The sequence below is a fragment of the Sminthopsis crassicaudata genome, chromosome 2 (genome assembly GCF_048593235.1).
Source record: "Sminthopsis crassicaudata isolate SCR6 chromosome 2, ASM4859323v1, whole genome shotgun sequence".
Taxonomy (NCBI): domain Eukaryota; kingdom Metazoa; phylum Chordata; class Mammalia; order Dasyuromorphia; family Dasyuridae; genus Sminthopsis; species Sminthopsis crassicaudata.
The window spans coordinates 85,926,636-85,939,249 of record NC_133618.1 but is presented as its reverse complement, the minus strand read 5'-3'; the positions used below and the strand labels follow the sequence as shown (position 1 = coordinate 85,939,249).

General features: G+C 37.1%; 1 protein-coding gene across 1 annotated transcript in view; it reads left to right on the top strand.

Moving 5' to 3' along the window:
- Window positions 1-4,802, top strand: part of LRPPRC (leucine rich pentatricopeptide repeat containing) — a 105,063-nt gene extending 100,261 nt beyond the window's left edge. The window contains exons 37-38 of the mRNA XM_074286704.1: window positions 3,288-3,430; window positions 4,555-4,802. Of these exons, the coding sequence (XP_074142805.1) occupies window positions 3,288-3,430; window positions 4,555-4,611 (200 nt within the window). The 3' untranslated portion in view covers window positions 4,612-4,802. The remainder of the gene's footprint in view (window positions 1-3,287; window positions 3,431-4,554) is intronic.
- Window positions 4,803-12,614: the final 7,812 nt, after the last annotated feature.

Below are 12,614 nucleotides of genomic sequence, written 5' to 3'. Positions count from 1 at the left end.
TCCCAAACATCAGCAAAGTTATTCACTTGGTTTTCAGATGTTTATTTTGTGATTTGGATTTGTTTCCACTATTCAAAAGTCCTGTGATTTATAGGAGACCTCATTGGTTCCTAAGCTTTCACCAAATCTGAGTCCAATTTTGTTCTCAGTACCTAATACCAATCCTATTTTCACCATCATCCTTCAGACTAAAATGTGGCATAAAATGGGACAAACTTGAATCAAAGTAAATTGTTGCCTTTATGCTCTTATGTCAGATAACCCATTTTCCTGATACTACCTTGAATATCACTCAGTTAATGCTATTCTAAAACTCAGAACTCCTTTATCTTTCTTCCAAGTCCTGAAGGAAAGCTAATCTATCTAATGGAATACATTTATGTATTTCCTTTCAAATTTTAGTTTGAGGTAGAGACCCTCTCTTACTTGATTGTTTTCTGTAAATGAGAAATTATCATATAAACTCAGGGGGGAAAAAAAAACCCCAGCAAAACAGAAGATCAAATACAATTTCAGTGTTGCATATTTTTTCTTTTTAAAAACAATTAAATATTTTTATTGTCCAACCTTGGGCAAACCTTTGAATATGTATTGGCTCTGGAGCTGCTTACCAGGGATTGCAGGTATCAAGGAGGCACCTTTATATTGCAGAATATACATTAGTATACACTAGTAATGGAGGATGAATGACTGGCTGTTAACTTTCCTTTTTTCACATTTTGTCCAAATGTCATAGAAACAATGTGTTATATTTCTGCTTCTGAAATTTTAGAACTATTTGTAACTAAATCTCTAGGATTGTGGATTTAGAGGTAAAAGAAACTTCCCGTCATACAGTTGGTCCTATATGATGGTGTCATATAATTTGCTTTTTGTGAGGACAGAAAGGTTTCAGCAGAGGTGATAGATTGCTATTATGAGTGATTCAGAACAGATGATCCCATTGTTGTTGGTGGTGGGTGGTGGGTGGTGGTGGTGGTGGTGGTGGTGGTGGTGGTGGTGTGTGTGTGTGTGTGTGTGTGTGTGTGTGTGTGTGTGTGTGTGTGTGTGTGTGTGTGTGTTTACTGTAAGACGGACAGCAATTACGATCATGACTCTGTGTTGGAAGAGACCATGGAGAAGCTCTAGTTCAGTACTCTCATTTGCAGATGAGAATAAACCTAGTGCTTAGAGAAGCCATACAGGTAATAAGTAATAGGCAAAATGAAATACCTACTCTGTGTTTAACTTCCGTTATTACCATGTTCTTGCAGAGAGACAGGAGGAGCAGAGAAGGCCCCTATCCACAAGGAGTTTAAAAGACTCAATAAAGGAGAAACATCAAACAATCTAATGTAACAAAGGATAAATTTCTAAATTGTTTGGTACATACTCTTAACACTGTACCAATCCAAAGGTCCTGGAGGCCAGTGAAGGCTAGCAGTTAGGGAAAGCTTCCTTTAAACTTTGAAGGGGAATGGCTAGGATCTAGGATGTAGGGTTCTTTCAGATGAGGCAAATATGAGTGAGTGCAAGTAGTCAGAGGAGGTACTGTAATCTTAGTAATCTGAATTCTGGGTAGCTCAGATTGATCCAAGATTGGCCCTCTGTTATACCTCCAAAGAGCCAGAGGTTTTGCAGGGAGGAGATTGAGTAAATTGTTTATATGGCAAAAGGTTTCTTTGCACTAACTAGAGGGAGATGAATGGCAAAGTGAAGACAAGGCAAAGCAGAGAACTTGGCTGTTCTCTTGATTTTCACTGATAGACTCCAGATACATAAGGGATCTGTGGTGTCCTTTTCTGACTATTTGAATGACAGCTTATAAGTCATCATTGTGTAGGTTATTGTTACTGTTTTTACATTTAAACACAAGGTTAATTTACTTATTTGGAGATGAGGAAAGTTCAGTAAAAAAATTTTTTTTTAAATATTTGGGTTTCTAAAAACTATTTCTACTTGTCTGTAAGGGCCCTTTAAATGGGCGGCCACAGCGCAACAGGAGATTGAGTGGCCCAGATGTAATCTCTGTGGATATAGGACTTCCCTGTGGGTCCATATTGAGATAGCTTCGTAATGGGTGACGACTTTCTCTCGCTGGTTGGCTGTGTGTGACCTCACAGGCCCTTTATAAACCCACTGCAGACAGCAGTCGCTCTCTTTAATCTGGCTCCCTAGCCTGGGGTAGCCAAGCCAAGCTGATGGATAGCCGAGAGAGGTAAGAAGTCTGGTAGACTCAGTCTCCTGTTGCGCTATGGCTGCCCATTTAAAGGGCCCTTACAATTCCCTTCTCTTGTTTTGCGGGTACACCTGTCTCTCATTTAAGTTCCCAGCTTTGATCAAGCACTGCTGGAATGGTTTTTCTATGGCACATAAGATATTTGAATTGGTATTTCCAGGTTCCTTATGAATTTGTACATAATTGGATCTGAAATTGCTTTTTCTACTGCATATGATATTTGGGGGAGGAAAATACAAACAAAACTATGTTCAAAAAAAGAATGTCTTAAATTTTAAAAAATTTAGTTTTTATTTTGGATTCATGCTTTGATGATTTCCTTATCTCTGGAAACTTTCATGTTTATAAAATGTTGGGTTTAGAGTAGATAACCCTGTGAGGTTCTCTCTAGAGCTAGATCTGTGATTCTATGGTATGTAGTACACTATAAAGGTTTGTATTACATGTGCACCTAGCTTGTTGTAGGTGTTGAATAAATGGTTTTTAAACTCTTTTCTAGCCCATATTAATACCTTTTATTTAAAATTAAACATCTGCATGTTTTTCTTGAGGGAGCAAAGAATGAGGCAGTACCAGAGAGGCCTGTCTACTACAGAATTACTAGTGAGAACATCTCCTCTACCAGTACAGAAAAGTCACTGTATAGGTTTCCCTAGGTCACTCAGAAGTTACCAAGGACCACAAAGCTTCTGTCAATAAACATTTATTAAGTTGGACCAACCTCTACACTAAAGAGAAAAGGCAAAGGCAGGCCCTGCTTTCAAAATGATTACATTCTAATGAGAGAAGCATGGTGAACATAGACACAGATGTGATAGCTTACAGAATAGATATGCCCTTCAAAACCAGGATCTCTATGCCCTGTTTTTCTCTTAGTATATTTGTTTTTCCTTCTTTAGACTGATCTGTGCTAAATGAAATGGGTAGAAAGAAGAAAAGTGAGAGAGAATGTGTATGTATGTGTGTGTGGTGTATATTAAATGGTAGTTTTGATTCAGACTCTTTTGAAAGATATTAAGCATCCCATTTATTGTGAAGATTTTCAATAAAAGTAATATTTTTTTTTTAGGATTGGACAATGATGTACCTTCTGCGAAAGCCCTATATGAGGAAATGAAAGCAAAGAACATAGAAATGGACAATATATTTTTAAAACATTATGCTGTTTTGTTGAAGAAAGCTGGCGAGCCTGTCCCTTTCACTGAACCCCCTGTGAGTATTTCCTAATTAAGGAAAAATACCTCTACAGATTTGTAAATGTACTGTATTAATAAAAAAAAATCCAATACTTAATTACATAAGGATTAGATCTCTGTGAAGAGCCCTCAGTGGAACTGGTATTTAAGATATTGAGTGTTACAGGCACTATATAATCTTGGATTGGATTTGACTTATGGGAGAAGAAAATCTTTTGGGGCTTATTGTGTTTAAAATACAAGATTTTTATCAATTAGGCATCTATAGGTGTTAGTTTATCAAATGTCCTTGGGGCAGTTATCTCTTTATTTCTGCCTTAAATAGAATTTCATGTAATTTCAGTAGCCAACCAAATAGGTTATATTGTTGTTTGGTTATAAATATAAATATTACTTAAAAAATTAAAATAATTTCTTTAGGTGGAGAGAGTGATAGAACAGACATAGTAAACAAAACTTATGTTTATTGATTTCCTCCACACAGCTCCAGTTGACAGGGCAAACTCCAATTGGCACAAAGCTTTGGAGTTGTGAATGAGGTAGCAGGGGCTAATATAAGGACCAAAGACCAAAAACTTGTTTTTTTCCTTTTTCTTTGGAGAACTGAACACACTCGCCCACATGCACAAAATATTACTTGTGCACATACCTTATGTAATTTAAACAGTAAAATTAAAAACATATTAAATAAGATTAGTATTCTTTTATTGTTTCCCCCCCTCTCCTTTTTCTTTCTCAAATACCTACCTACTACCTTCTACCTACTTACTCTTAGTCCTGTACCAGTAAAAAAAAGACTGGTATGAATATTGGTAGACTTATATATGAATTTCTCCCTTCACCTAGCCTGGCTGTCTCTTATTGGGGCAGGACTGATATATGGTGTGTGTGTGTGTGTGTGTGTGTGTGCATATATATATATATATATATATATCAGAAGTTATTCAGATTTTGAAAGAGCAAGTAACCATAGTAAAATCATATTGAAATTTAGAAGTTGGTAGTAACTTGTGTCCTTGAGAGTCTTAACAACTGAATTGGCATATATCAAGCTTAGGTTTTTTAAACTTTTTATCTTCTTTAGGTGTTTTAATATGTTGATCTTTTCCTTCTCTTCTAAACCCCCCAACCCCCAAACAGGAAAGCTTCAAGTTCTACATACAGCAATTGAAGAAAGAAGGACAAGTTTCTTCATGAAGTGGTGGAGTTGCACATTGCTTAACTTTTATTGATTCTGTGACAGAAACATTGTTTTAAAATGTGTTTGTCAGGGAAAAAAAATGGGGGGGGGAAACTAATTTTTGTTTATGTACTTTTGTTTACTGAATCTACCAAGGGTTCAATATGTGTTGATTGTATTGTTAATAAATTCAATATGTTTAACTCTATTTTTTTTCTTTGTTGTCTATTGACTTCAGTGAATGATTATTTTCCAACATTTTTTGAGGCTTCTCTAAAACTGAAAAATCTGTAGTTTTCCCTGCTTCCTGAGCTCCTTTTTGCACTCTCCCTTTTTAAAATAAATAGTTCCTTCTATTTCCCCATCAACCCCGATGAACAGTAAAATCAATTCTTTCATCATAAGCCTGCGTAATTCAGCAAAACATATTATCCCATCGGCCGTGTCCCCCAAAAGGTCATCTCATTGCATTTTGAGATCATCCCCTCTCTGGAAGTAGACAAGTGGTTCCTTTCATCATCTAGACTCCAACAATGTAGATCTCTTTTAAAGTTGTGTTTTTCTTTGTGATTGTTATCATTAATATTATCTGTTCATTTTGCAGCTGTTCATAGACATCTACTGAGTTTCCTGGGAATTTTGTATTTGTATTTTGAGATTTCTTATGGCACTTTTTTCTTAAGAATGAATATGTCAAAGAAAGAAGGGAAAGGAAAAGGGAATAAACATTTATTTAGTGCTTTTACAAATATTACCTTATTTGATCCTTAAAATAATCCTGCAAGGCCTAAGTGCTATTATCATCCCCATTTTTTCAGCTGAGGAAATAAGGCAGACCAGTTAAGTGATTTGCTCAGAGTCACATATCTAGTAAGTGTTGGGGGATGGATTTGAACGGAGTATTCCTGACTGAGGCCCAGCTCTCTCTCAGATGATGCCTCATCCACAAAAGATAGAATTTGACTACATTCTTTGGTTTGTTTGGTTATTATAGTATTTTTGGAGTCTGGACCTGTGATTTTATGTGTATTGAACATTCTTGGTGTAAAGACACTTTCTGCTGGTAGAGATGTTAGCTCAGTTGTAAGCTGGAGTCTTGAAAGATGCCTTAGGCCTTGATAGATTGAGAAAAATTCTCAAGGCTGGGAGATATCCTAAGCAGGACTGGAGCCTAAGCTTCCTGACTCTAAGTTGCATGTCTCCTGGTTTTTATTTCAGAACAATAGCCATTTCTCATAATTGTTCCATATCTTGCTTTGGGACTGAAGTAAGAAGTTTAGTTCTGAGAGCCAACCAAGAAAATAACCTTAACTGTACTTTATAGGATCAGCTCAACACCTATTTTCCTCTGTGGTTTCCTTTGATCTAGGGACACTACAATGTTTGATGCATCTGCAGGTATTGAGCTTTCTTTTCCATATAAGGAAGCTGAGACCCAGTGGCAGAAAAAAGCTTCACATCCAGGGCTTTTCCTGCGCAATCCTAGGTCTCCACTGTCACTCTATGCAGTCTTTGTAGTCATGTTTTATGACTGCCCAGTCCCTGCTTTTCAAGTAGTTCCCCTTAGAGGAAGAAAGCACTATCTATGTATTAGTTGGATTTTAATGTTAAAGGTCTTTCTTGATCAGTAATAAAATAAAAAACAATTCATTGTCTATATTGTAGGAAGCTAATTGCAAAAGAGCTGAAAATATTTTCTCTTTGAACTTACTCCTTTTGGTGATCTTCCTTTGTAGATTCTTGTTATTTTTATTCAAAACTCACATTGTTCTTTTGAGAGATGTAGCCATAAAAAGTGGGATGGACTATACCCCTGAGGCAATGTCTGGCAATGATGTGATTGATGCATATTTCCCTGGAGTCCAGTCCTTTCAATTTTGTAGCTATTTACAAAGCTATTATATAGATTTGGGTTTGGAGTTTTTGTGGGGGGGTGGGGAAGAATTACTTGTAATATTTTTATGTCATAAGAAATAATAAGTTTATAAATTCACCAATTGAAATATATTTGAAATTTAAGCTTCCAGAAAAATATAAAATACCTTCACAGAACATATCTTAGAGTGAATTTTTGAGGTGAGTTTTAGGGAAAGCATTCATTGTGTCAGAATAAGCTTCAGTTAGGAGAGTACATTCAAAGTAATTGCAGATTCTTATACTGGAACTTAAGGGAAATTTCCCACTGTTCATATTGTGTATAGTGTGTATCAAAAACCAAGGAGCAGCTTTATTTTTATTTTTACCTATTATGGGGGGAAGTATTTGCTAAGAGCCCTTTTATGTATCAACAAAAGAATCTGAGCTTTCTTTGGAACAATCACTAAGAACTGGTATTGTCTACTTGTTTCATTTTCTGCTGATTTTGAGGCAAATAGGGAAATATTATATTTTAAGGACACCAAAATGCTTTCAGAGCATTCAGCTGCTCTTCTCTTTTGAGAGGAGGAAGCAAAAATTCCCCAGGTTATATTAAGATGGAGACGATGAACTCGTTGAATCTTTTTTTTTTTTTTTTTTTCCTTACACCTTTTTTTTTTAAATTATTTTTTTATTTTTTTATTTTTTTATTTTTATTTTATTTTATAATTATAACATTTTTTTTGACAGTACATATGCATGGGTAATTTTTTACAACATTATCCCTTGCACTTCTATTCAGATTTTTTCCCTTCCTCCCCCAACCCCCTCCCCCAGATGGCAAGCAGTCTTATATATGTTAAATATATTACAGTATATTCTAGATACAATATATGTGTGTAGAACCGAATTTTTTGTTGCACAGGAAGAATTGGATTCAGAAGGTAAAAATAACAGTTTACACTCATTTCCCCAGTGTTCCTTTTCTGGATGTAGCTGGTTCTGTCCATCATTAATCAATTGGAATTGGATTAGCTCTTCTCTATGTTGAAGAAATCCACTTCCATCAGCATACATCCTCGTACAGTATCATTGTTGAAGTGTATAATGATCTTCTGGTTCTGCTCGTTTCACTCAGCATCAGTTGATGTAAGTCTCTCCAAGCCTCTCTGTATTTCTCCTGTTGGTCATTTCTTATAGAACCATAATATTCCATAACATTCATATACCATAGTTTACCCAACCATTCTCCAATTGATGGACATCCATTCATCTTCCAGCTTCTAGCCACTATGAAAAGGGCTGCCACAAACATTTTGGCACATACAGGACCCTTTCCCTTCTTTAGTAGTTCCTTGGGGTATAAGCCCAGTATTAGTATGGCTGGGTCAAAGGGTATGCACATTTTGATAACTTTTTGGGCATAATTCCAGATTGCTCTCCAGAATGGTTGGATTCTTTCATAGCTCCACCAACAATGCATCAGTGTCCCAGTTTTCCCACAGCCCCTCCAACATTCATCATTATTTGTTCCTGTCATCTTAGCCAATCTGACAGGTGTGTAATGATACCTCAGAGTTGTCTTAATTTGCATTTCTCTGATCAATAGTGATTTGGAACACTCTTTCATATGAGTGGAAATAGTTTTAATTTCATCATCTGAAAATTGTCTGTTCATATCCTTTGACCATTTATCAATTGGAGAATGGCTTGATTTCTTATAAATTAAAGTCAATTCTCTGTATATTTTGGAGATGAGGCCTTTATCAGAACCTTTAATTGTAAAAATTTTTTCCCAATTTGTTACTTCCCTTCTAATCTTGTTTGCATTAGTTTTGTTTGTGCAGAAACTTTTTAATTTGGTGTAATCAAAATGTTCTATTTTGTGATCAATAATGGTCTCTAGTTCTCCCTTGGACACAAACTCCTTCCTCCTCCACAAGTCTGAGAGGTAAACCATCCCATGTTCCTCCAATTTATTTATGATTTCATTCTTTATGCCTAAATCTTGGACCCATTTTGATCTAATCTTAGTATGTGGTGTTAAATGTGGGTCCATGCCTAGTTTCTGCCATACTAATTTCCAGTTTTCCCAGCAGTTTTTGTCAAATAATGAATTCTTATCCCAAAATTTGGGATCTTTGGGTTTGTCAAAGATTAGATTGCTATTTTTATTCACTATCTTGCCCTGTGAACCTAACCTATGCCACTGACCAACTAGTCTATTTCTTAGCCAATACCAAATGGTTTTGGTGACTGTTGCTTTATAATATAGCTTTAAATCAGGTACACTTAGACCACCTTCCTCTGACTTTTTTTTCATTAGTTCCCTTGCAATTCTCGACCTTTTATTCTTCCATATGAATTTTGTTGTTATTTTTTCTAGGTCATTAAAATAGTTTCTTGGGAGTCTGATTGGTATAGCACTAAATAAATAGATTAGTTTGGGGAGTATTGTCATCTTTATTATATTAGCTCGGCCTATCCAAGAACACTGAATGTCTTTCCAATTATTTAAATCTGACTTTATTTTTGTGGAAAGTGTTTTGTAATTTTGCTCATATAATTCCTGACTCTCCTTTGGTAGATATATTCCCAAATATTTTATACTATCGACTGTTATTTTGAATGGAATTTCTCTTTGTATCTCTTGCTGTTGGATTGTGTTGGTAATGTATAAAAATCCTGAGGATTTATGTGGATTTATTTGAACTCGTTGAATCTTATGATTTAATCACAAATTAAGAGGTTCTTAGCTATTATAAACAATAATTCTGTATATCAGAAAGAATAATGAGACATTATCAATGCACTGATCATATTTAGGAACCTTACAGAATTGCTTGGAGCAAGTAACCCATCTGTAGGTAGAGGTGGTAGCCCACAAGGAAAATTTGTTTTTCCCTGCTATTTTTCTCATGGTCTGGCTTCTATTGACAGAGTGACTAGGGTTAGAGACCAGACTATATTTTAGGCCAGGTCAAAATGTCCCCCCTGAATTTGTCCTAAAAGACTTTCTACATAATTACACCCACACCAGGTGGTTTCCAGTGTCACAAAAAGGATGCTGTTGAATTTAGTCCAGTACTGCAGTGAGAATCACTGGGCAGTAGGGGATGATCTGATTGATTATGGCAATAGTAATTGGAAGGAATGGTGGTAAACATCGTCGTTATAAACGTTAGGTGTCCTCAGGAAATCACCTGATTTTCCAGCACTTGATTTGGGCTGGTGGCTATGAAAGCCATCACCAAGTTTCATAACTTAGATTCTCGTACATTAAATTCTTAGAAAATGGAAGTGTGCCGTTTTTAGTTGCACTTTCCTATTCAAGCCTACAATAAGCATGCATGGCAGTTGGACCCTCTCTCATGTCTGATTACAGTTTTCATATTTATATATTGGTGTCTTTCTGACAGACCAATAATCCCATAAATTCAGCAAGTGAAAACAACATCCAAAAGTGTATGTTGAACCGGTAGCTGCAGGGGGTATGAAAATTATGGTAATTTTTAGCTTCGCTATTGTTAGTCGTGCACATGAGTGTTTCTAAGAGAAATGTATCATGCTTTCAGCTCTGAGCATATTACAAAGCCCACATAATGCAGCCCTGGTACAAATATAGGAAATGGTTGCATTATCAAACACAATATAGTCAGTTAGCCTTTTTGGGCAGAGGAAAGGAATAACCTGATCCCCGAGAAAGCTTCAGCATTTGACCAAATTAAGCCAAGCTTCAAGCATAGTGTATCAGCTTTTCTCGGTAAGACGCAGTCCTCAAAAGGAAACGACAACCCTCCTTTCAGGCTAAAGGTTTGCCAAGCCAACCAAAGTGGTGGTTGGGGGTGTGACCGCTCAGGGTCATAGCCATTCCTCCCCTAGCCCTTTTAAAAACTCCCCTTTTCCCTGTTCTCCTGGAACTTGTACTTAGGTTTCTACCTCTCTCACGTTCTTAGAGGATTAGGTTTATGTGCACTAATCATTTCCCATAATTGAAAATGCTGCTGCAATCTCTGGGTCCTTGTTTCCTCTGCAAAGTGAAGGGCCCTGGCTAGAAGGCTTCTAAGGGCCATTTCAGCTTTAAGTCAATAGACTACCTATAAGTGATGCCAATTGGGATTTAAAACCACAGTCTACTACATTGCCGACCCGCCTGAATGGCCTCCTACCTTCTAATAGGAAGACTAATGCAGCTAGCCAGGAGGGAATAATGAGAGCTCCCATTTCTAGAACACTTTAAGATTTATAAAGTGATTTCCCCACAATATTTCTGAAGGTGGAGTAGGATAAAATTGGACTCTTATCATATGTGGTATGTAACTTGCCAGCCAGAGAATAGGAGAACCAGGGGGCAATTGGAAGCCAGGATCATGAACCCTTTTGTGCAGTACAAACCCAATTTAAAATGTATTCCTAGTACAAGCTGTACTCACTTAATGGAAGAACCAGCAAAAATAAATGGTTTTGCACTTTCAGCGACAGAATCTCTTAAAAGCAGCTTTGTGAAATAAGGAAAGGGTATAGTTTTGCAACTTTGATAGTGTTCATACAAAATGAAATAAATGTAAATGGCCTCGGACAGAAAAGCTGGAAAGTGTTAATATCACCAGTCCTTAAAGGAGTCGATTTTTTAAAAAAAATATATCACTTTAAAAACCCATCACTTAAACATTATTACCTTAATTAAGAGTTGCTAACACTGGAGACTGTTGTTCTTTGGTTCACTAGTAAAAATGAAAATGCATTGTGTCAGAGCACTGGTTAGGTGCATTTCTGCCATTTTCACACTCTGGCCAGCTCTGACTAGATGCCTTCTGATTCTAGTGGACGAGGGTTGCATTTTGGTTTTGTTTAGCTTGTTTGAATAAGCCAAGTATGCTGAAGTAGTCGGGCTTTTTTTTGTGATGATAAGGTTCAAAATGTTTACCTGACAGTTGATGGTTGCTTAATTGTGTGATTGATCCAGCCTTGTTTTGCTCTTAATGATGCATTAGTGAGGGCAGAAAGCCGCTGGGTCAGACCAGACGCACTCACTAGCACTTGCCTAGTTATGAGTCGGGCACTGATGAAACCATTGGGCTTGTCTTGGGCACAGCTTCATGTGGAAAATGTGGGGATTAGCCCAGATTGTCTAAGCTCCCTTCCAGCTCTTGACATCCTGTGATTCCAAAAGGGCTCGGACTTGAGATGATGATTCTCCACCACCTCCACCTCTCACTCTCATACACACCTGCAGGTTAACTTTGGAGTGCGTGGTGAGAAGCTATGGCTTACTCGCTAGTTTCTGCCTCCATATTCACCAAAATGGGAACCAGCTCCTGGGGCTCAGGGCATTTTCACATTACTGTCCTTGTCTGTGTATGGGATAATAGCATTTACAGAGCGTTTACAAATTGCTCACTTTATATCCTGGACACCCACCCTGGGAGGTAGGTGCTATTATAATCTCCATTTAATACAAAAGATGCCTAAGGAAACTGAGTCTGGATTTGAATTGAGACCTTGCTGATTCCAAATTTGGAACTCCATCCTTCCTTGGACCACCTCACTGGCTGCCTATCTGTGTGTTAAGGGACTCCTAGTTTATCTGGCATTGTTTGGATATAAGGTGTTGCACACAAGTAAAATAGAATTGCCCGTTCCAAGATCACAGATTCAGAAAGATCTGACCTAGACCAAGTATCATTTTACAAATGCTCAGAATGGGAAGTGACCATTCCAAGGCCACACCCAATGTGGAGGCAGGATTTGAACCCATACCCTCCTAATCCAAAACCCAAAACCATTATGTTAGTTGTAAACCTCAGAAACATTACACAGGACTAGTACACCACCTCTGGTTCATACACATCCTTTCCCCTAAATCTTGCCATTGTCAGCTTTTCATCGGTTTTACAGAATAGATGGGGTTTTTTTTAACCCAAAAATTATTTCTTGGGGGGGCGGAACTCTTTACATGCATACTGTTTTTTCTAGGTTTCTACTTGGCCCCATCTCATGTTCCAAAATAATAGGAGGAACCACTTCAGGTGTGATTTGTCCACATCTTATATCTGTATCAAATACATGGGCCCAGAGGAAAATAAAACTGATTTTGTAAGCTCCACTAAATAGATGATGTTCCAATAACAGGAGATCTGCCCAAAGATTTGAAAGTGACTTT